Source organism: Thermobia domestica, chromosome 2 (genome assembly GCF_964235325.1).
Source record: "Thermobia domestica chromosome 2, izTheDome1.hap1.1, whole genome shotgun sequence".
NCBI lineage: Eukaryota > Metazoa > Arthropoda > Insecta > Zygentoma > Lepismatidae > Thermobia > Thermobia domestica.
The window spans coordinates 180,276,436-180,303,129 of record NC_137455.1 but is presented as its reverse complement, the minus strand read 5'-3'; the positions used below and the strand labels follow the sequence as shown (position 1 = coordinate 180,303,129).

At 34.6% G+C, this 26,694-nt stretch overlaps 1 protein-coding gene across 1 annotated transcript in view; it reads left to right on the top strand.

Moving 5' to 3' along the window:
- LOC145677726 (uncharacterized) overlaps nucleotides 1-26,694 on the top strand; it is a 448,147-nt gene that overhangs the window by 190,385 nt on the left and 231,068 nt on the right. The window contains exon 4 of the mRNA XM_081748121.1: nucleotides 25,690-25,818. Within this exon, the coding sequence (XP_081604247.1) occupies nucleotides 25,690-25,818 (129 nt within the window). The remainder of the gene's footprint in view (nucleotides 1-25,689; nucleotides 25,819-26,694) is intronic.

Below are 26,694 nucleotides of genomic sequence, written 5' to 3'. Positions count from 1 at the left end.
ATTAAATTTAAATTTAAATTTTGAATTTCGCACAGAAATATCCCTGTGAATTTGTTCAAAATTATCCAGGTTGTAGTCTCATGTCTACTAAAACACCACAAAGTTGCATTTTGCGCACTCAATGGGATACAATTCAAAATTCAACATAAACCAGACATTGCAAGATATTGACCATGTGAATATCTGGATTGAGATCGATAACCATTTGAATGTAGCTACTTACCTGCAGCATCAAAGGAGTTTATATTCAACTTCATTTGTTTCTTGATGTATTCATTTGAATTTCATTTGAATGAATTATCTATCTTTCGAGTTATTTAGACAGGCATTACGTTTCCAAACAGTACTCAGTACAGGTCATTATTCTTGTTAATCAGTATAAAGGTTTCTAAATTTATATTGGCTACATTCATACATGTTATTTTCATTCCTTTGTTTCATGATTGTTGTTACAGAACTTATTATGAAAGGAAGGGGTAGATTTTCCTCCTATTCACAATATTTGTATCACTATGAAACACAGGACACTGTTCACAATCACTTCACACACGTTCAGCACAAACAATTAGTCAATAAATTATTTTTTTCTATTTCAATAATGCACTTCCACATGTCTGTAACATATGACACACATAAAACTGATCCTCTTTCGCACATTTCTTAAAATGAGCTCGCCCGTCACACTCCAAGCACTGTACCTTCTCTCTTCCATCATCTTCATATGGTTTGAGACCAGTCATGATAATTTTCCTGAAAATTTTACGATTCATAAAAACATACTCTACTTATTCCTACGTCGTTGTTTAGCTGTGATATGAGGTGTAAGTTTTCTTCTATATTTTTCCGGAAAATTTTCCGTTCTAAACAAATTGTTAAAAAGTGTAAGATCGTTCAAAGAATATGAAAATTTTCATGGCTCAGACAATTTTCAGTACTATGTAGGAATAAGTGAAACAATTTTTCATGAATCGAAATATTTTCTGTCTTCTATGGAAAAATTGAAAAACTTTTTATGAGTCGAAAAACTTTCATTATTTTGAAGCAAAAAGTGAAACAACTTTTTGTGAGTCAGAAAATTTTATTGCTCTGTAGAAACAAGTGAAAGGAATTTTCATGGATCAGAAATTTTTCATTACGATGTACAGTAGAAACAAGTGAAAAAACTTTCATAAGCCGTACAGTTTTGAATATTATGTATAGTGATGTTAGGTAGAAAATTTTCCACTATATTTAGCTGCAAATTGAGATATAAAATTCAATTCCTGTAGAAGAAAATTAGACATCAACAAATTATAATTTTCCAATTAGCTTTCGGAAACCAGAAAATTATCTAATATTTTCAAGTTGGGAAGTAAAAATTTAGACGTCTCTCTCTCTCTCTCTCAATCTGTGTGTGTGTGTTGGTGTGTGTGAAGTGCAGTGATCATACGTCGAGTTCGTAGAAAACAAATATCCCATTCCAATATTTAAAATTTAACAAGAAATCGAAAACAAACCTTTGTGAATTTATTAATTATTTGAAAAACAAAAAAATCCACTATTTCTTCACATATAGGCCTGCCTATGTAATGAAATAGCTACATAGAAGTTCCTTATGAAGATTATTTTTGTAACAGAAAACAAGAAGGAATGCTTTGATTTTATTGTGTTTAACACTCGTAAATCATATTTCAATATTGGAATTTTGTATAATCAACATCTTAGAGCAGATATTTTTATTGTAAAACTACCATTATTATGTATAACAATGTATTGGAAATAATGGCGATTCGATAGAACAAGTACATACATATATACAAAAAGAAATGTTTTTTTTTATTTTGTAAATTAAAATGTTGCTTTTAGAACGCAACGCTAATAGTGCAGCTTTTTACGTTTCTTTTATTATTTTATTGGAAGAACAACTACACAAATCAGCTTCCTTATTAGTTATACACCCATGAATATATGAATAAATAAATGTTTTTTCCAGAAAATGGTCAGTATCTGTTTTCATGAGTTACTTAAACTCGAATTTTGGATAGTCAAAAATTTACGGTAGACACTTTATATTTTCTCTACTTATTTATAAATGTTGCAGTATGTAAATCTAGAAAAGTAGTAAAGCTATGAGAAAACTTCGTCTTAGGTCTATTAAACTGACGAAATATAATTTTGTGAGATGAAAGGTGGATTCTGAGGGAAGAACGCATTGAAGTTTTTGAAACATTTTTGAAGAAATGAAGAATCGTTAGATTTTCACTTCATGAAACTTTTTAAGACAATATTTATTACCAATAAATTTTACGGTTAACCAATGATGTACGAATAAGTGAAGTATGTTTTTATGAATCAGAAAATATTCATCACTTTTAATACATTTAAATTTTAAATAATAGAACGGGATATTTGTACTCCACGAACTCCATGTATGTTGTCGGCACTTTACACACACACACACACACAGAGAGAGAGAGAGAGAGAGAGTTGAATTGAGTTGATTTTGAGTTTAACGTCCCTTTCAGCAAGGCTACATGAGACGGGACCAACTGATTAACGTGGAATCCGAACTAGATGAGCTCCCGCCGGGAATCGAAGCAGGTCTCCCATGCCAAAGGCGCATATGCTAATCTCTTAGTAACGAAGGAGCTCGCAAAGGGAGAGAGAGAGAGAGAGAGAGAGAGAAACACTATGTAAATTTTTACTTCCCAACTTGAAATATTAGAAAATTTTCTGGTTCCCGAAAGCTAATTGGAAAATTATAATTTGTTGCTGACTAACTTTCCTCTACAGAAATTCAATTTTGTAGCGCAATGTGCAGTTAAATGTAGTGGAAAATTTTCCACCTAACATCACTATATATAATGTCCAAAATTGCCCGGCTTATGAAAAGTTTTTTTCCACTTGTTTCTACATCGTAATGAAAATTTTCCGAACTATGAATATTCCTTTCACTTGTTTCTACAGAGCAATAAAACTTTCCGATTCACAAAAAGTTGTTTTACTTTCTGCTTCAAAATGATGAAAATTTTCCGACTCATAAATAGTTCTTCAATTTTTTCATAGAAGACAGAAAATATTTCGATTCATGAAAAATTGTTTCGCTTGTTCCTACATAGTACTGAAAATTGTCTGAGCCATGAAAATTTTCAGATTCTTTAAACGATCTTTCACTTTTTAACATTTCTATACATGAATTCAATCAATTTTATGATTACTGAGGAATTTTTACTTGATTACTGATATTTTTTTTCAGAACGGAAAATTTTCCGAAAAAATGTAGCGGAAAATGTTTCACCTCACATCACTATTTGAGACATACTAAACAAAAGTACTCATCATCCAATAAACTATCAGTACTCTTACAGTGCGATCTTTTCTGTCTTGTTTCTCTTCGGAGTATGCTTCCGTCTCCTTTTCTGGGTTTGTTCTCTGGTTTATTCAAAATTCTTCTATTTAACTTTTATCTTACTGTATCAGGACATATTGCGACACCTGTTGCAACTTATCCCTTATGCACTTTACTTCACAAAAAGAAGAAAATGTCTTCAACATAAGTCTCATTGTAAACATGGCTGTTATTATTTTAGAAGTGAAAGTACACATGTTTCATTAGTAACATAATAGTTAATTTATGCTATTAGTACTAGTCGCCAGTCAATTGTAAATAAATTGTTCAAATTTTACTCACCTGGTCTGAAAATAATTCTTCTCTCTGTCAGCAGTTAGAAATTCACGGGTCACCAACAGTCAACCACGTTTGTTACTCCACAAAATGCACATGCGTGAAAGCCAGGTTCGTTCTAGTAACTGTTTGCGTTGAGAAGATATAACACTGTTGCAGCTAGCCCCCGCTAACCTATGATTATCTTTTTATTTAAACTAAAAAAAAAATATATCAACTCCCAAAACCAGAAATAATAACAAGACTTGTAAGAAGTGTAAGCTCAACGTAACCTTGATGAAATAATAATACAACAAAGTCTATAAAAATATAAAATATAATTTGGCATTAAACCCATAAACAAATAAAACCAGTATGCAATGTTGTTTCAAGTCTGCTGAATTGTTTGATGGTTGGTTGATTTTGAGCTTAACGTTCTCTCAGCTCTTAAGAAATATCAGTAATGTTCTTATTATCCTAATCTACATGAATCCAATGCATACTACTCCTAAACGTAAATAGCCTTCCTCTACTTACCTACGGTAGTTCAGTCTGTGTGAATGAATTGTGCCCATCATTTATTTTCTGTGTGCTTTTAGTCAAGGATGAGATCAGGAAGCTAATACAATCAAGAAATATTGTGTAACGAAAATTCGAATTTGCTTTCTGCTGTAAATGACAAATTTTCAAATTGATATCCGAGTCAGACATTTTGGAACTAAACTAAATTAATTGAGAGAAGCAACAGGGATGAAACTCTGTAGAAAGCCTGTTTTTCTTTTCCTCTATTCCAGTTTTTCAAAATGTTTTCGCCGAAATACTCGTAAGATATTAAGTAAGTTGAAGAATAAAAATGTATGTAGATGAACAGAAGACGAAGAAAAAACTCATTGAAGCAATCATAAACGAGTTTTTACTAATTGGATCCAATATTCACTCATGTGTGTATGTTTGTCTGTTAGACGATAATTTGCATAAAATTTATCCGATATTAATTTAACGTGCGTTTCCTTCAAGGCTTTGAAAATAAGACTTTTACTTGCAGTTGAAATCTGTTGAGAATAAGGAAGTAAAAACAACCTGAAATTGAAACTTTGAAAACATAAACTGAAAACAATATGTTCATTTTTTTTCATAATTTTTCCCTGTAAAAGATACTGAACTTCGAGAGGAACGTTTTTGTATCTTTTATAAGGCTTCTCAACCACCCCTCTTGTTTCTGGTTGAATTTAGTAAAGAATGAAAGCTTAAAAGGGCTAAATTCAACCACACTCTCCCATTTTCTGTATATATACAATGAATAACGAAGCAATTTTCAATGATAACTTTACATATATATGTCCCTTGTTCTTCATGGGGGCGCGCTGGCTCAGTGGTAGACCGTTCACCTACGATGCTTGGGGTCCCTGGTTCGACTCCAGCTCGCTCCTTGTGGACTTTGTGGTGGACAAACACCGTGCTCGTGGGTTTTCTCGGTGTTATCCCGTTTCCTCCCACTTTCTTTATTCCATCATTTCATTCATTTCTCATCATCACTGTCTCCTTTAGCCTAACCGGCATAAGTGTCTAACGTAAAACTTAAAACATTTCATTTCACTTTCATTTCCTTTGTTCTTCATAGCTATGCGTAGTTTCTTTTAACCTAATAATATAGTACATCTAACGCACAAGTTCGTGCATAACGCAAATCCCAATCAGAGCTCTTTCGTGGCTAAGTGGTTAGCGTACGCGCCTTCGGCGTGGAAGACCCGGGTTCGATTTCCGGCGGGAGCTCAGATGGTTCGGATTCCACATAATCAATAGGTCCCGTCTCATATAGCCTCGCAGCTCAAAGGGACGTTAAACTCAAAATCAACTCAACTCAACTCAAATCCCAATCATAAACAGTCACTACATGTCTTTACTTGTGCTATCGTTTCCTGCTCCATTCACCTTCTTCCTTTCCATCTTTTCTCACTTATGTTAAGTCGAAGTTTCTTAGGGTTTTCTTTATAAAGCGTTATCCGTGAATTCTTTCCCTGCTAAAATTCTCTCCCGGAAGTCATTCCTAACCATGAACATTCATTCCCAGCTTGGTCTCCTGGGGACCGCGGTGGCTCAATGGTAGAGCGTTCACTTCTGGTATGTAGGATCCCTGGTTCGATCCCAGTTGCACCAAGTAAACTTTTTGGTGGACAAACACCGTGTACGTGAGTCTTCTCGGGGTTCTCCCGTTTCTTTCTAGTTTGTTGATCCCACCATTGCATTCATTTCTCATCATTACCGTCTCCTTTAGCCTAGCCGGCATAACGTGGGACGTAAAACAAATATTTCATTTTATTTTCCATCTTGGTGTCCCTCTACCTCTCTTCCTATCCATTTTAATTGCCATTATTCTTCTGACCACACAGGCGTTTATTTTCATTCGATGACCATACCACTACACTCTAAATCCCTCATAACACAGGCTCCAGCCATAAGACCCGTAGGAACGGCGTGTCTGATGGCTGTTCTCTTCTAATTTGAAGTTTATGCTTAAAAACTAACCAAAAAATCGTAGGTAGAAATTTTGAAAACCGGCGGTTTGGTTGCAGTGTTGCCATCTCTTACCTCGCATTTTTCCTCCTTGTCGGATATTACAGAATGAAATGTCCTTGCTATGTTCATGAATACTCTCTTCCAATCTGAAATTTGATCTTCAAAACCAATAAAATAACCACGGGTAAAATTTTGAGAAAGCAGTTAGTTTGTTTGCAGTTAGTTGCTATCTCTTAATATCACGCTTTTTACTCATCATATACTGCCGAAAGAATTTTCCTTGCTTTGTACTGATAGTTCTCTCCTGAATTGAAGTTTGTGTTTCAGAACCAATGTAAAAATTCTGATTAAACATTTTTGAAACCGATGATTTGGTTCCAGGGTTGCCATTTCGCATTTCTTGTTCTTGTTGAATGCTGCAGAATGAAGGTTCTTTGTTTTGTGCATAGACACGATCTTCTGAACTGGAATTCCTGCTTCGAAACTAATGAGATTACCATGGATTAAATTTTTGAATTAATAGTGTTTTGTTTTCAGTGTTGCGATCTTTCGTGTTACGTTTTTTACTCATCAGATGTTGCCTCAAGAGTTTTCTTTGTTTTGTAGCTCGCTTTTCATATGTTCAATACGGCTTATATACATAAGGGCTGTATTTTAAATAATGTACAGTAAAACAATAAACAGATCCCAGAAGTCTCCAGGAGGCATAATTGGACAAACAAGGCAGAAGGATTATACAGCTAAATAAGAAATTGTTTATCATGAAATTCTTGCTATTACCAACACGTTTAAGGAAATTCTCGGAGTATCGAATGAAGATTATGAGCTTCAATTACATCACGACTTACGTGGTTCCCATGCAAGGAAGTTAAGGAAAATGTTGAACGCATATAGCACTTCATATCCATACAATGATAGTTCAGAAACAATGCTTCACAATATCTTGACTAATGAACGCTTGTCAGAGTGATGCGCACAGAAGCTACTCAATTACGTCATTGATGCAAACGCAGAGTACTTAAAATTCAGGGAGGAAAGATTCATCACTAGAAAGAAGTCACTCTCAGCTGTGATACATAAGCAGAAGCTTCCAATACTTTTAACAACTTGGGTAGTACCTACAACAGTGGCTCAGGAACCAAAGAACACTGTTAGGAAAGTAACTAGCCTAGAAAGATATATTTCCATTGCTAGAGAGAAAGGTCTGTCAACAGGAGATAGTCTTTCATATGACTTGACATCCTACACTATCCTCATCAACAGTAATGGTACGACTACTAAGCCTGTAAAATCTGCTCTGATGATCGAATTACAAAAGATGTTTCCGGAGATTGAGACACGTCAAGTACTTTCTTCATTTAGTTCCATTGCTGTTGTAATAGATGTTATGTGTGAGACACAACGAACACAAACAACCGCTTCAGATATTTTCAGACATGTTTGCAATTATAAATCATGTAAGAAATGCCTGTCCACATGAACGTGAAGATTATATATTTGATAGCTACCTAGCTCATTCCATAAAAAATGCAGAGACGGAAAGAAGAGCGTCTGTAGGTCTGCTACGATTTACTGCGCTCATCCCAGACTCTAAACTGTCAGTGCAGATGTCAAGGTTTTGGGCGTCATCTCATCGGATAATAAAATATTGCTACAAAAAGCACTAATGGAATACCTTAACATTCACACGTCACATTCACCTCATAATGTAATACTCAGTGACTTAGTTGGCAAGGATAGCCCAACTCCTGCGTTAGTACTTCCAAGCACTACTACACTACAGGCTTCAATCGAAGACTTGGTAAACCCCATCGAAGAGACAGATTTACGAATAACCCCACAACTACACATTTTGAGAACTGGTATTCAGTGCATTATAGTAATATCAAATGATACGGGTGTTATTCTACTGTTTCATTTCCATTGAATGTTCCGAGAATATGGCTTGTCCGACCTGTGGTTCCGTAAGTCAGAAACGTGTATTATTCCCATCCATACCCTGGCAACTTCATGTAGCGAATTATGTGATGTCATCCTTGCGACACATACTAACAGGTTGTGATGTGACTAGTAAGATAAAAACAAAAGTAGCAGCTCTGAGGGTTCATCCGGAGAGATTTTTGAGATATGTTGGTTCCCATATACCACCAACAGACGAGGATTATAAGCTAGCGACAGAGTACTTTGTCCAAGTGGTGAAACCAGGCACAATGTGCAAATCCTGTGATGAATTACATATCCACACATATCAAACCAGTAAGACTGTTAATCAGTTGACATTACCATCTACTTCATCTACATTGCATGGCCACATGAAGCGTTCGTTTTACCAAGTGTATACATGTGCATCCGCTATATGGTTATCTGTTCGATTGAATCCGGAAGATTTCGAATGGAATTCTGTAAGTAGAACTCTTGCCCAATTCAAACCTAAATATCATACCTGACGATTGGACAGTAACGTGTGGTTGTAAACAGTGCAATACAAGAAGATGTCGATGCTAGAAATCGTCAACATCCTGTATGCCTTACTGCAAGTGTGACTTTCTGCGAAAATAAGTAGCCTTCCATATTTGCATCTATCGGCTCAAATGGAATATTAATAGTAATCTACATTCTACGTCTGTACAATTTCATTTGTGTTATAAATTCAATATAACGTAGATATTACTTATATTGGTCAGTATTATTATTATTATCAGCTTGATTTCTTAATTTAAATTATATGTAAATGTCAGAATCTGTTACATCTATTTTCCGCGACAAAGTACCAAATTTTCCTACTGTAGAATTCAAATTGTACTGTGAACACACACAATAAACGAAAGATTTAAATAAGCATAAATAATTATTTTCATCTTTATAATAATTTTATCCTAGTACAGCATATACTTTTCAACCGCTCAACCTACTAAGGACATGATACAAAGGTGTTTTTCAACAGAATAATAGTTGCACAAAGAAATTTTCATTCTGTAATATCCGACAAGGAGGAAAAATGCGAGGTAAGAGGTGGCAACATTGCAACCAAGTCGCCGGTTTTCAAAATGTCTACCCGCGATTTTTTTTATTAGTTTTTAAGCATAAACTTCAAATTAGAAGAGAACAGCCGTCAAACACGCTGTTCCTACGGGTCTTATGGCTGAGCCTGGACTATCAGCCTTCTTCGATATCTCTATAACCTAGGTACGCCCAACGCAGCATTCTGATTTCGCTCCATATATTCTATATGGAGAATGGGGTACCATCTATTGATGGTATTCTAGCCGTTAGACTTACCTTGTAGTGTTAATCGATGAAGAACTTTCTTTTCTTTCCATCGGCTTTAAAGGTATTTAAACTTTTTTTTTTTTTAAAATTGCCCAGTCGTCGTTCACAATACCCATATTATTCTTATTGGAGCAGAAATCGATTTTTATTTTACAATCACAATATTCCGTATGAGAAAGAATAAAAACTTCTGCATTTAAAAAGAAAAAAATATCTTCTATGCCTTTTTTCTTCCTAGATCAGATTTCCCTCGTTCTTTGGAAATCGTTCCGAACAGAGAACTCCCTCTCTACTTTTTTAAAATGTATTTTTTATCGTACATATTCTGAGTATGACGATTGAAAAGCAGTTGGTAAAAGCAGCCTTAACGAATTGTCATTCTTTTAATGAATTACACAGTTAACTGGTAGAAAAAAGAGAAAAGAAACAATTGAATTTTTATCTTTTAAAAGAAGAGTTCATTCGTTAGGCACTTTATGTTTTTTCTTCGTTATTTTGAAAAGAAAAAAAAATGTGTCTTTCCAACCTGTTTCTAAAAGTACGGTAGTTCGTAGACCGTCGCTTTTTAACTGAGAACTTGCCGTCCAACGGTACCAAAAGAAAGGTTTGTAATTGAAAATATTTTCGTTCTCTTTCTCTCTCTCTTTCCTTCTCTTAATTTTCCAACGAAAGCTTTTCTTTCGACCTTTTATTTAAAAAAAGAGCGAGAGGAGAAGAAGAGAAATCGTAAAAGATTTTTCAAATCATCTCTGTCCCTTGTAAAATCTTGTCTTTTTTCTTCTCTATTTTCTCATTTGCACGTAAAAGAAAAAAAAGACGAAAGAAATACTATTAAGTCTTCAATCTCAATAATTATAGACGGGGTAAAATCAATTAAGTGACTCTAAAGGATTTTAGCTTTAGATGGTCTATGAAAAGATCAGTATTCTATGTAGGAGCAAATTGTCTTCTCCATTCCTTTTGGGTATTAATACAAAGTAGTTACGCGTAAACCTCTGAATTTATATATATGATATAAAATTGCAGTTTGAAGGCATTTGAAATTTTGAAATTTGCTGTGCAATGTATATCTAAATACAAGTTGTTTAACAAGCTTTGCCTCCAACCCTCTATTTTATTATCAATTGTTGAACATAAACAACTTTACATTCAAACAAAAGCTTGAACCTTCTTTCCGAGAAGTTCTTACTTTCCAATGTTGTCAACAGGCCCGTATCCACGGGGGGAGGGAGGGAGGGCCGCCGCCCCCTAAAGTTTTACTGCCACCCCTAAAATATTTACGGAAGGCTTGCAAAAAAATTCGATTAATTCTATGTATAAACACTAAGAATAAAATGCAATATAAAATAGATTATTTCAAGAATTTTTCCATTTTAACAATTTGACGAACACTTCTAAACATACCTTTAAAAGAGTTAAAGTAAAGTTTACTAGTCTTCTCAAATCTCGATATGAAATGACGCAATACATATTGAGGCAAAGTTTCCAGGAATATGTTCATAATACTTCACGCCACAGTTGTAATAACGATCTGGGAGGTAGGAGACGAAGTGTGAAGTGCTTACTGCAAGCCAAATCATAAAAACAGGAGCAGGAACCAAGCGTTTATCTTTTGTCGATTACAGTAATGGCAGTACGTTATTGTTATTCTATTGCATGTATGTAGTTGTAGTACATACATGCATTGCAAAATCCTCAACAGCAAACCTTAGATTACCTGTGGAACAATTAGTTGTGAAGTGAAGTAAGAGCTCCGAGTTCCCCTCCGAAGGCGATTGATTCTAGTAAATTATTGTGGTGTGATATGTAAAACAAGAACTGTGGTGGAACATTCACCGAAAAAGTAATGGTTGCAAAGACTTTCATATGTTTGTTCTCGTAGAAGAATAAAGTTAAGCTAAATTACCTTAATTAGATGAGTAACTGAGCAAGTGAACATATTTAACGTTTAAGTTTAAGGATTAAATTCCAGGTTGTGGATCCAGGACTAGTAAAAATTTGTAAGATTTAGAGGAGAAATTAAGTAGCAATGTATTGTACTTGGGGTGTTGGATCCCGTGGAAGTAGCTAGTTTTCATATAAAAACGTTGTAATTGGAACTATTTCTTAGTCGCGTACGCGCAATAAAGTTGTAATTCAACATGAAAGAAGCAGTGATATTTTTACTCGATACTAGATGGGCGTAGTTTGGACAGAGGTATATTGTACAAATATACGGAATCCTCTTGCTTACTACAAAAATCACAACGGAGCATACGTTATCCTATGCCACATAGGCACTGCCCTTAGGTGTTACATCATGCCGTTGCAGTCTGATGTCTAACAGTCGTCCTTATATATATATATGTTAGCTTCGTCAGCTATATGTTATATACGTCCATTTGTATGTGAGATCCTGACCGCCTATATTGTTTCATATGGAAAGTATGTATAGATGGAACACTTATACAGAAAGTATTATAAAACATGCGTTTTCAGTTATTCGCTTGCTGTACGTTGTCCAAAAGCTACAGGATTTACAAATGTAACATACGATATTACGTACGCCACATGTATTTTTTTCTCAGTGTAGCTTTGAATAACATTATAGTACCTTTTTTTTTTAGCTCTTTTGGTACGTGTCTTCTTGCTCTAGTGTGCAGGTGGTTCATTTATATAAAATAAGTTTAATTTAAGATTTTAAACAAGAACTTACTATAAATATTTTTAAAAAATACAACTGTAATTGTAAACAAGGGAATTACTTCAAAGTTACCCGCCCACCTAATTTTCAACAAAAAACATAATAAAATCTACAATCATCAATTTCTGCTTTACTCATTTTATGTTTTGTTACTTTACCTCGAGGGTGGGAGTATGGGGGAAGGAACCATAATTACATATGGAAATCCATTATTAACCTACAGGTGAGACTGGCCGGCCGCGCGAAGCACGGTTGTGGGTAGTTATGGGCAGTGTGAAGTTGAGAGTGAAGAACGAGCGAAGCGAGAAGCCAAAGTTAGGTGGTATGACGCACTACTAGGTTGCTTAGGTTAGGTTATGTCTACTTCCCACTTACTTTAGTACTTAGGTTTGTAGAGCTCTTCTATCTCAAGCAGAAAATCGTAAACGATTGTTGGTGGTCTTTGTTCTTTCATTCATTAACCCATGAATATTCAAAATATTAACCTCATTATCAACATCATGTTTTAGTACTGTCAATTCACATCCAGCGCAAAGACCCTGTACACTTGCAGGCATGTTTACTCAAAAAATTATCCACAATCCAACCGTCCTGAACCTAGAGACAAGTAGTTCTCTGTACTTGCGAATTAGTCCCGCCTCCTTAACTGCTTATCAAAAGATATTACACATAAATTACGCTTCACTTACATGTTATCAAGCACACAAGCAATCAAATTATCAATTTCTTCTAGGTAAATTTTCAAAATTTTGATAAAAACGGACGGGCAACTTCGCAAGTTAAACCTAAAGAAAAGCCTAAGTAAAGTTGAATTTTCTTATTTCACAGTAGATCATCTCTCGTTTTTGATCTTAATGTTAGTATTACATGTGGGACTATTAAAACATATATATTTTAATTCTAATTCGTGTAATTAGTAATACCTATTTAATAAAGTTTACGTTTTTTCATGTAGATTACAGAATGTTAACTTAATGTGTGTGTGTGCAAAGGGATAATAGAATTAGACCTATGTAGAAGCAAAATACTTAAACATTTAAGAGCATATATGATGAATTGCTGATGTTACTATTTGATGAACTATAATATGGTTGGCTCGCCCCCCTCCCCTAACTTCTACCTGGCCGCCTCTACATTTTTGGACTGGCTATGGGGCTGGTAGTCCATATCGTTATCGATGCATTAGAACCAACACTGCACTAGTTGTTACATGCTGTCGGTGAAGAATGAGGCCGGTTTGTACCGACACCAACAATACATTAATTTGATAACTTCCATGTTGGATGCGAGACACTGGCCTTTCAGCTTGAGTCGAGTTGTCGGGTCGGGTCAGTCGGGTCCATCGGGTCAGCTCAGGTCGGGTCAATCGGGTCGGGTCACTCGGGTCGAGTCGGGTCATCAGGTCAGGTCAGTCGATTCGGGTCACGTGTCGGGTCGGTCTTCAACTCGACCCGACCCGACCCGACCCGTTGAGAGCACTAATTGCAACAGCCAAAAGTGATCATTATGTATTCTTTTACAAATAAGAGCTGTTTTCAACAGGTGTATTTTGGACTTTTTCTTAAACTTGACGAAACTATCTTTGATTGGTATACAGATCAGTTATGGAAATTCACAGTACAACTATTTGTAACATTTCACACTATCGATAAGAAATGAAATTTTAATACTATGTGCTTTTAAAATTTTCGAAATCGGTGACAGCTTTAATTTCCAGTAATAGTTACAAACTTTATTCTGTATCTGACAACACAAATAGCATTTTAATTTCGATTCTTTTAATATCAGTATTTAAACGGGTTGAATTTGTTAATGATAGACTTCCTTTTATTAGCCTATTCTTAACGGTCGGTGGTGTGATATTACGGTATTGTTTTAAATGTACACTCATGTCCAAAATTATTGTCGCATGTCTATAAATATATTGTTCTAGGAATATAATTTGATAACGAATTCGCCCGGTATTTATTATAATGTTAGTATGTGTATAATTCTCAAAGACATGTATGTGCCAAATTGCATGTCTACAGAGCAGTAAATAAGAACAATAAAACGAAAATAAAACTTTCTTGTCCATTTAGCAACATTTTGGTTTAGTCATTTTAATTTTCGTATTTATAATTCTTTTTCTATGAAATTTACCATAAATATACATTTCCCAATTATACATATAGTATCAGTATTAAAACTACCCTGCAAAATCATTATAAATTATATTCTTACAAGAAGACAGTTATAGATATGCGACAATAATTTTGGACCTGCGTGTACATGCCCCAACAGAAGGTAAGGATGACGATATAAGAGACACTTCTTAAAAAGAAGTATCACGGGTATTCGACCAAGTCTCGCGATACCATATAAAAATTCTATTTGAGAATTTCAATGTGAAGGTAGGACGAGAGGGTATTTTCAAACCGGTTATAGGGAAAGAAAGTCTGCATAAGGAAAGTAATGACAACGGCGTTATTTTCGTGATCTTTGGAGCATCCAAAATCCTTATTGAGAAGAGTTCAAAATTCCCACATCGCGTCGTTCATAAATACACATGCACCTCGCCAGATGGAAGAACACACAATCAACTTGATCACGTTTTAGTAGATACACGAAGACAGTCTGACATAATTGATGTTCGGTCGTACAGGTGACCCGACTGTGACACTGATTACTATCTGATAGCAGCGATAACAAGAGAGATTATCGTTGAATAAAGAGAATATTCAACAGAGAATATATCTGAAAACGGAGAGGTTTAGTTTAAAGAAATTAAAAGAGAACCAGGCGAGAGCGGAATACAAGATTGAAGAGTAATTTGGGTCCAAACTAAGAATAGCATTAAAATTTCAGCAAGAAAAAAATTGGGACATGCGGAAATATGTAGGAACAAATCATTGTTCGATCAGGAATGCACCAAACTAACGGAGAAGGGAAAATAGGCGAAACTGCATTGGCTACAAATCCGAACAAAATAACTACACTAAATTTCTTTGACATGAGACGGGAAATTTCCAAAATGTTTAGGAGAGAGAAACGCGATTTTTTGGAAGTTTAAATTAATGAACTTGAAGATAATAGTAAAAGAAAAATTCGAGACATGTTCAAGGGCATCAACGAATTTAAGAAAGGGTATCAACCTCGCGTATATATATTAAAGAGAAACAACGGAACAATTCTTACTTATACAGATAGCATCTTGAATAAATTGAAATATTTTTTTGACGATTTGCTTAACACGCAGCTAAAACCTAATGTTCGTGGAGAAAGGGAAATGCACAGCAGAACCATAAATTTCAGGACCTTGCCAAACAGAAGTAGAAATTGCTATAAAGAAATTAAAGAAACACAAATATCCAAGTGCAGACGAAACTGCGTTAGATTTAATTTTAGCTCAGAGTGGAAAATTGTGGAACAAGATACACAAACTCATTCTCCTTATCTGGAACAAGGAGGAATTACTACACAAGTGAAAAGAATGAATCATTGTTCCAATTCACAAGAAAGGCGACAAAGCGGATTGTAATAATTATCGAGGTATTTCTCTTGTGTCAACATCCTAAATCCTCTCAAACATTTTATTAACAAGATTGATCCCATACGCTAATGAAATTATTGGAGATTACCAGTGTGAATTTAGACGAAATCAATCACGAATAGACCAGATATTTACCATTCGACAAATACCCGAAAAAATGGGAATACAGTATCCCGGTACATCAATTATTTATTGATTTTTAGAAAGACTTACGATTCAAATAGGAGATAAATATTATACAATATTCTTGCAGAATTTAGAATTTAAAAAAGGTAGTTAGATTAATTAAGATGTGTTTATACGAATTCCAAAATAAAGTCCGAGTAGGAAAATTCTTGTCCTCGACCTTCCTCATCAAGAATCGCCTGAAACAAGGAGATACGTTGTCGACATTATTATTCCATTTATTCTGGAATACGCTATAACAAAAATCAAAGATAGCAATCAGGGCCTAGAGCTAAATGGTACTGTATTCACCAGGCTATGGTGTATGCTGATGATGTAAATCTCATAGGAGACGATAGGAGAAAAATAGAAAGAAATGCAGAGACATTATTGAATGCTTTCAGGTTTAGAAGTAAATGCAGAAAAAAACTAAGTAGATGGAAATTTACTGGGATCGTAATACTGCAAATTATGAATGCGTCAAAGTATCAAATAATATTTTCGATAAAGTGGATACTTTCAAGTATCTAGGACCAATATTGACAGATCAAAATCATATCCCCGACTGAAAGCAGGAAATTCGTGTTATTAATCAGTTCAAAATCTTTTGTGGTCGCGAATTCCGTCGAAGAATTTGAAGCTCAAAATATATAGAACAATAATCATGCCTGTCGTTCTGTATTGTTGCGAAACATAGTCGCTTACTTTAAGGGAAGAACGCAAACTGAAAGTATTTGAGAATAAATTCCTGAGACGAATATTCGGGCCCAAGAAGAACGACAATCGGGAATGGCGGAAACTTCATAACGAGGAGCTGCATAATTTACACATTTTACCAAACATTGTTTGAGTCATCAAATCTAAGAGGCTCAGGTGGCAGGTTATGTAGCGACAATAAAAGAAAGTAGAAACGCTTTCAGAATTTTGATTGGAAATCCAATCGGAAAACGTCCATTAGGAAGACCTAGGCGCAGATTTAAGGACAATAGTGAGATGGATCTCGCAGAAATAGGAAACAAAGTAGAAACTGGATTCAGTTGGGTAAAGACAGCAGTCATTGGAGAGATTTTATGAACGCGGCATTGAACCTCCGGGTTCTGTAGGCCATAGAGTTAGTTCTTTTACGTTAAAAAATAGATTGTGAAATATAACGGAAATTCAGAAGGTTTTTGTTTTGTATGTATGTAGATAGATAAAACAGAGCGCATCTGATACGTATGCACAGAAGACTGGCGATACAGCTAATTGATCGAAAAATGGTCCTTCAAATTGAAAGCATTTCATATGTCAATCGAATAAAAAATATCATTGGTAGTGATTAGTCTTTGAGAAAGATGAAATTCATTGGGTTAAGTTCTGACTCTTTTAGCCTCTACTCTACGATTTCAAATATGTTATTATTCCCTTATTTACCTTCATTTCTAATATGCCCGCGCAAACAGGTTGCGTGTCTCTCTACACTCCTCTCATTTTCATACCTTCATTCTAAGATTGTGTAGAAAAGCGTAATCAACTAAGCAAACTCATTACCATCACAACGCTGAACGCGTGTTTCAGACTTCCACCATTTCCGATTTTGAAAACGCCCCTGCTTACAAGAAAACTAACTCTTCTATTTTGGATTTGTGTGTACGAAACTCCGATTTTAGAACACTGAAGATAAGTTAGTGTCACATGACGAAGCTCTTGACCATGTGACGAAAAAATTGTGGTGTTGACTTCATGGTAGGTAACAACTAACAATCGTTCAGAATAGTGAAGCTGAATATTAAAACAAGGTATTTGTATTAATGAATATTATGAAGTCAGACTGGGTTCTGTTGCCTTTAGAAACATTTTTGATAACTACGAGGGACTGCTGAAAAATTCGTAGCTGAATCCAGGAGTGCACGTAGAACTATGAAATTTCAGTTATTCTACATACTCCTCTTGAAATTCAATTCACACTTCCTTTTACAATGCTTCAATTTTTGCAGACTTGTTAAAAAATCTGAAGATTGTTCTCACATTAATAATTATTCTGTAGCACTAATCATCGCCTTATCAGATCAAAAATTGCGTCCTTTCGAGTGTTGTTTACTTTGAGCAATAAGTAATAGTCTGATGGAGTAAGATTTGGGATATAAGAAGAATAATCTAGACATTGAAACCGTAGATGATGCAATGTCAGTTGTGTTTGGAGTGCTCGATAGACAAGGGTTGTCCTGAAAGAACAGATTTTATTTTAATTTTTTCGCAGTGTTGCACTTTCAATTTGTCTTTCAATTTTGTACGTACTGTAATTCCGAGTAATGATTTGTGTCAAATGTCTCATCCTTGGATAGGTAGTTTATAAGTACGATATCATCCTTATCCCAGGAGAATGTTGTAAACATTTTCCCAGGTGATTTGTGTCTCTTCAACTTCTTGAGAAGAAGGGAACCTAAGTGCCTCAACTCCATTGACTGTTGTTTCATTTCAGGATCGTAATCTTACAGCTATGTTTCGTCCACGGTTACTATTCGTGACAGAAAGTAGTCGGTACTGCGATCAAAAGATGACTCCTTAATGCCCTCACTTATTCACACTTTTGATCTGCTGACAGATTTTTGGGAACTCATTTTGCCAAGAGCTTGCGTAAAAACCCAAGTCATTGTCAGTTATACTGCCGACTCTTTCCCGAGAAATACCCACTATTTCTGATACTCGTTTTGCTGACATTGATTCTGTGGTTTTCAGGAATAAAGTCATAAACTTCATACATGATTTCGGGGACAGACAATATTTTTTGGTCTTCCTGCACGTGGAGAAATCGCCACGTTTAAACTATGTCACCCACATCTTCACCACTGAATATGACGGAGGAGAGCTCCATAGTGTTTCACTGATTTCCTCTTAAGTTTGCTTCGGTGACTTTCTTTGGTGGAACAAAATTTTGATGACAACTGTGTTCTCGATGTTCGTGAAATTCGCTGGTTGGGCACATATGATCACTTAAGAAGCCTGAAAAACACAGTTTTGTTATTAATATGAAAATTTGTATTTGTACATACACAGATATGTTCTTTAAAACTGCAAAATTTTATCATTGCACGTGTACTTCTTCTGAGTTGAGTTACGAACTTTTCAGCAGTTCCTTATATTTGTCCCTTCGCCTTGAAAATCTGTCTATTAATGGGTTTCATGTAAATATGCCAGTAAAGAAATTGCATTAATCGTTTTATTAAAAATGCAATCTGCCCATATGTACTTTCTTCCCATGTATAGCATATTTGCATATTTGCTTTATCACATTGATTCAGTATCAGTACTACCATCGTTGAGTTGAGCTGACAATGTTGTCGCAATACTATCAGCTATGAATAAGAAAATGTGCCACGGTGAGTCAGTAGTACTGCTCACCTTTCACGTGGAGGTCCTTAGTTCGATCCCAACTCCCGCCAAGTGCGCTTTGTGATGGGCTAACACAATGTAGTGGATTCCCTCGTGGTTCTTTCATTTCCTCCCACTTTTCGACATTCTATCGTTATCATCCATCTCATCATCACAATCTCTCTTAGCCTCGGTGCACAGTCATGGGACCCTAAAAAATGAATGTGAAAAATCTACAAGTATTTCTAGTTTAAACATTAGGTCACAATTACCAGTTTGTTTTGTCTGTATATTGAAATTTACCATCCCATTTCCAGCACCGAAGCCATATGAGACGTAAACCTACAGTTTAAGGTAGAATCCAGTGCAATGTAATGCATTCAATACTTTCCCATCGGGAATCAAACTTGGGATTAAGTGCGCCAAAGGTGCACATGCTAGCCACTAGAGCAGTGTGAAGAGCTACCAGGAATTGTTTTAGTCATTGAGATTCTTAATTAAAAATTTTCTAATATAAAAGAATAAAAACAGAGTTAATAATTTCAACAGTGGTTTACGAAAGACCAAATGGAAAAATATTAAACAGGAATTAAGTTTTTACATAATTCTTTAGGTAATTTTCAAGTAAGAAAATGCAATATTATTTTCGTACTGCAAAAGAATGCAAGCTTTCTGTTGTCTTAATATCAAATGCTGATGTGAATGTATATCGAATTTCTAGACGATTCTAATTATGCTAAATCGAAGGGTGCACCCACGTGGGGAGTCCACCTTGTCCGAAGCCCTCCAGGAAAACTACTTGACCTTACTCATCATTTATACTATTTCTTTTCTAGTTTTTTTCTTCTTTTTTTTGTGGGCATAGAATACCACCCATTCGATACTACATAAACATAGTGTATTGTAAGTTGGATCTATTTCAAACTTCAAGATATTCTCAACAAATGATCTGAGTGCGCCTCTGGCTATTTACAGGGTGATCCGAATGTAACAGAGGTGTTAAGTAAACTGTAATGAACAGAGTATAACATAAGATATATATATATATATATATATATATATATATATATATATCGGGTGTCCTAAAAATGGCTCCCACGAACCACAGAGCACTATTCTACAAGTCAAAGTCAACCGAAATATATATATATATTTGTATACCTTTCGGGTCCTCTTCTGCAGACACAAATTGCACTTTGTGGCAACGTCGCAGATAAATAACCATAGATTAGATCTACCAATCCATCAAACAATTACATCGATTCTTGCCAAATGACAGTTAAAGTCAATAGACTTGACATTAGCACCACTTATTATATTAACAATTGATGTAACTGTTTGATGGATTTGTAGAGCAATGATAATGGTTTCAAGTTAATATGCGATGTTGCCACATAGTCAAATTTTGATTCCCCAAAGCGCATGAAGGATGCCCCGGAGGGCATTCCATCATATAACATTTTCCCTTTATTTTGACCTGTAGAATAGTGCTGTGTGGTCTGTGGATGACATTTTTAGAACACTTGTATATATATATATATATATATATATATATATATATATATATATATATATATATATATATATATATATATATATATACAAGTGTTCTAAAAATATGTGCATGTGTGTGTTGCACATATATATTGCATGTGTGTGTGTTATTTGAGGAGGCTATAGACATTTTATTCCAGAGCATCTGAGTGTACACTATTATATTATAAAAGAATGATTTGCTGCAAGTACGGTGTGAAATTCTCCCAAATATTGCAACCTGCTTCTAAGAAGTTTTTCCATGCAATCAGTGGCGGAACTAGAAGGTAAAAACTGGGGGAGGAGACTGTGATAAGCATATCTAAGTTTACTATAAACTTTCACAAACTTTCAACAATAGTTTAAATTATTTTTGTCACTGAAAAAACTGGGGGGCCTTCCCCCCGGCGCCGGGCTATATCAATCACTGGTTGTAACATCTCGTTTGGGTGGGAGAGGCTTGTAACGTTGCAGCAGAATTCCTTTGAATGTTTGCCACTGATTTGCCTGTAGAGGCCGCCCATGAGCTTTGGTGCTGTTGATAATTCGTACCTTCAAGGTATTCGGTGACTTAACCCACTATCTTTAAAAATAGTAAAATATAGTAAATACAAACAGTACAATACAATAATGAGAGATAGTTGCAATGAAACATGCAACAGTTAGGCCACTATCTACAAGAAACATGTACAGTATGAGCACTTATATCTCACATATATAAAGAGTAATGGGAGTTTTGGTTCACCCTGTATATTTAGAAATCATAAATTGAAACGAGACCAGAGTTTGAATGGTATATCAACAAAGCATCAGGTAAAAGGGAAATTAGGGAACTTATAATATTACGGACTGTAACAAAAATTGTTTCAATTGTAAACATTAAAACTAATTGAACTAACAAATTGCACTTAATTGTACAAATAGATTACTAATTCAATGTTACGATTTAATAAACTGTCAATTGTGGCAGTAAACATGACAAACATTGTATCTGATGTTATACAAAGGCATATATGGCCACCACCATCACCAACATTAGTTTCCGACAACTATACCTTGTACAGCACAACTAATTAAATCTGCAAATAACAGCAAGGTTGCTGAAGAATCTCAAACTGTTAACTCAAACAGAATAATTTCCATCGTCAAATTAATGTTAATTAAAATAACAAAAAGTTTAGTTAACATGAGATGAAATGCTTTGTTCAATTATTAAACAACACAATTTGTGGTGTAGACAAACATTGCCCCTGGATATCCTCTACAAAATAGAACAAATATGTTTAATGTTATCACAAGAGTAGAAATAACATTGTGAAACTATCCAATGGAATATTACCTTTGCATTCACTACGTATATGTTATGAATTCTTCCTTAACACTAACATGTAAGTAATATTTCTTGTAAGCAGTATTACAACTAGTTACACTAAGTTGTGATATTTCTTCTTGTGTGTATAATAGAGACCAAAACCTCATAGTTACGTAGATGGCGAGTGAAAAACATCGGATGTCCTTGTATTAGTCTTACCACATTTTAATCTCCTACTGTAAAATATTATAAATTTAAATAACCTACCTTGTAGCTCAGAGGTACAGATTCGTCCTAATAAATCGTAAAATATGGTTCTTAATAAATATCGTTTACTAACATATGAAATCTACTGATTTTATGCTACTGAAATATTTATTGGTTTCTTTGTTTGGGTTTGCAGTGGCATGTTTTTGTGCAAGTTGTAGCAATTTTTTTTAAAGGGCGGAATTCATTTTTCTGTAGAACGCATGTTTCGAGTTTGAGAAGTAGTAATTTAATCCAAAACTTCAAACACTGCCGTCTACCGAGCTATATTCTAAAATTGTCAATCTATTATTATTCTCTTAATAATTTATTGTTTCTGCATTTGGTTTCAATGACCCTATTTGGATAGGATGAAAACTACTTGTTGTGCCCCATGTAATATCATTTTTAAAATATTTTTACAAATCTGTTTGTTAGTCTCAAATCTTGCAACTTGATTTCACGCACTTTGATACTGACTGGGCCTTTGGCGTTTTGTATAAATGACGACAATGATGTCTTATTGATGACAATATAATATTTTACATAATTTTTGCACTACCTTATAACTTTACTAATGAATTAACTATAATTAATTCTCGAGTTTATACAACCCAAAGCATCGCAAAAGTTTGGTTGGTTGCAGGTGACTAGGCGTTCTGTTGAATTCATATCAATATGTTTAAACTTTTTGTCTTTTAATAATAGGAGGAAAGAGACTACTGCATTCCACAAAGCAATTTTAAAAAATGTCGAAAAAGTTCTAAAAAGTAAATGACAATAAAAAGCTTTTTAAAGTCAATTACTTTGGTGGACTAAGATGAAGAAATGGGACAATGAGACTGATAACATTGGACACGAACTTTCCATTTCCCTAATAAGTATAAAAATATTATACATCAACGATAGAAAGTGCCCCTATTATTCTTAATCTTAATCTCATTTCTTCATTTTATTCAATTTAACACACACACACACACACACACATATATATATATATATATATATATATATATATATATATATATATTACAAGCATCAATTACCTATTATACTATTACTAAAGCGTTATCTGATATCGGTCATTTTCGATTATTTTTATATTTCTCTTTCCTGCTCAACCCTCATGTTGCGTGGCTGAAATTAGATTTAAACGGCATCAGAAGTGTCATTGTTCATGACAGTGACCTTAAAACTATGGATTCAGTACTAATAGCGTCATTTTGGATGATCTCCTCTCCCCTTCTCATGTTGGGAGCACGGTATTAAAAGTTTCACTGTTCATCTCAGCGACCCTGAAAGGCATGGATTCGACACTGATATTGATCACTTTTATATATATCTCCTTACTCCCACTCCTAGTCCCCAAAGTTGTGATGCTAAATTTGGATTTAAACGGAATCGGAAGTGTTACTGTTCATCTCAACAACCCCGTAAACTATGACAATAATTCGACACTAATATCGGTCATTTTTGATCATTTTATGTATCTCCCTTCCCCAATTCCGGAGCTGAATTTCGATTTAAACGGCATCAGAAATATCACTGTTCATCTCAGCGACCCCGAAAACTATAGCTTCTACACTAATATCGGTCATTTTTGATCATTTTGAAATGTATCTCCCCTCCCTTAAGTTACAGCGTCTAAGTGATAAAAACATCTCAGGTACGAACCTTATCTACGTTGAAAATTTGATCGAGATCAGTTGGGTGGTTCAAGAGTTATTAAGTTTATATATATATATATATATATATATATATATATATATATATATATAAATAATATGTGCACCTTTGCTCCCCTATCCCCTAAGTTCTACGTCAAAATGATATGATATAAACCATCCCAGGTCCGAATCTCATCTATGTTGAAAATTTCATTAAGATCGTTCGGGTGGTTCAACAGTGATAAAATCACAAAGACCGTCACTTTCATTTTTATTTTTAAATATATTTCCCCTCTCCCCCGCCCTACGCTGCACCGTCAAGGTTAAATGATATCGTTAAAGTGAAAGTATATAAAAAAAAAACTTTCCAGTCCGGAACTTCATGTATGTTGAAAATTTGATCAAGATCGGTCAGGTGGTTCAAAAGTTATTGTTTTTTCATTTTCATATATTTCCTCTCCTCCCCACCCCTTCACTTAAGTTGTAGCGTCAAAGTGAAATAATAGAAAAGTTCCCAGGTTCGAACATTATGTATGTTGAAAATTTGAATGAGATCGGTCTGGTGTTCAATAATTATTAACTCACGAACATAGTCACTTATATATATATAATATTTTTTGTATATCTTCTCCTCCTCCTCCCCTACGTTGCTTCGTCAAAGTGAAATGTTAAAAAAAAAATCCCAGGCACGAACCTTATTTATGTTGAAAATTTGATTGAGATTGGTCGTTTGGTTCAAGAGATTAAGAGTAACAAACACAGTCACTTTCAATTTTATAATATAGATAGTGCATTTTATAAAACAAGTATTCCTTCTAAAAGTCTTTTTTTAGTGCATGTGGTCCTGACTCGATTCCTGGTGGAGGAGCACAAAAAATTAATTTCACATTCATTCACTTTCATTAATCATCTGTCTCCCTTAACCTAAGGAGCATAATCGTGAAACGTTAAACTAAAAAGTTTAATTTAAAAGTTTTTTTTACTGTTAACTTTGCTAAAAAATAAATCAAATTTTTCTTTCTCTTACTGTTTGCGTTTTGATTTACGAGGAGATGACACAAATGTATGTTTCTTAAATAGCTGTTTAGAATATGAAGCGCTGTTTGTGCGCTGCTGATATGTTACAAGTTTCGTCGTTGTTAGATATGTGGTGTTAACTACTTAAATTATTTTATTAAACATATTATTCTATTCTCTTGGCAGATAGAGATATTCATAATGTAATTTCAGTAATTCTTTCTTTCTTTACAATTTTGTGATATTTTGTTATTTTATATAGGGTAATAGCCCATACATTATTAGTAGTAGTGGCTATAGTGCATTAAATATTATGTATTTCCATCAGGGTTCGAGTCTGCAATCACTCATATCGGACACAAGAGCTTTATCCACGAATCTGCAGAAAAAATACTTCAGGGTAGCCTCCAGCTTTTTTAATGGATTAATTAATGTATTTGCAGGAAAGCCTTTGTAGATAAGTTTTGGTATTAATAATATAATTTATTTTAATTCAGAATACGAAATCTGAAAGCAGATTTGCTATATCTGTGCAAATTTATCTCTTAGAAAGCAAAACACAGAAAAATATACTGGTTGGCTGAATACTTATTACAGAGTTAGCTCTTAGTTAAAGAAACAGTTGTAGCATATTCAAGAAACGATCTTAAATAAGAAACTGCCAGACGACATTCATGCGCTCCAACGTTAAGCTCATTACGTGTTTATGAAAAATTCACTAAACTTGTTTTTAATTTTCCATTCTCCTTTCAGGTAATATGGGAGCTCGTGGAAGACCTGGAAGGCCTGGGACTCCTGGAACTCCTGGAATTCCAGGAATTAAGGCCTGGAAAATTAATGGAACAGAAGCCAAGGAATTGCTAATACCACCTTCGATTGCAGGTGAGAATTTTCGTTTCTTTACACTGAAATCCTAATCTCGCTTGCTTACACTTACGTTCCTTGCATACCTTTCTCGTACTCTGCATATTTCGGTTAACTTTTTCTTTGTTTTAATGTATTACTTTTCACATATATATTCTATCCCATTTAAGTAAAATAATTCGAAAATTGTATTAAGAAATAAATTGTATATGTGAAACAGCTTTTCTCTAAGATGAGATAATTCTATGAAGTAGTTCCAGTATAGAAAATTATGAGTGGCCGTGTTGTAATTAATGGAAAAGATCAAGAGAAAAAAAATACTGCTATCTATTTAATATCAATGGTGATCAAATTGCGGCCCGCGAGAATATTTTATCCGGCCCAAGAATAAAAATAAAAAGTTATTATTTGTTCTACCTTTTATTAACTCCGTGCACAATAGAAACAATGTAATTGGCCATCATAATACTGAGTATCTGAATTGAGACTTATTTTTTTGATTTTTTAAGACTTCCAAACTATGCTATGCTAAAGCACTGGAAGTATTATATCTGTCCATTCACCTGTCTGTCAACAGGTATCAAAATTTCAGAGCAAGAATGGTAAGAGATTTTGAGAAATGACTTCTTGCATTCAATTCTGTTCCATCTCTCCGTTAACCCTCTGTTCAAGCCAAAGTGGGTTCAATTAACCATGTCCGAATTCAAAGTTGATCGCCACTGTTTTCTGGAATCGATTCAAAGCGTAAGAAAACCAGATCATAACCACCAAACGTAGTGCCGATTTACTAGTGTTTTCGTTTCAACATTGATTTACATAGAGCAGAAACGATAAGATCTATCTAGAAATTGTTTTCTGAAATCGATTCAACGACTCAAGAAATGTATACAATTA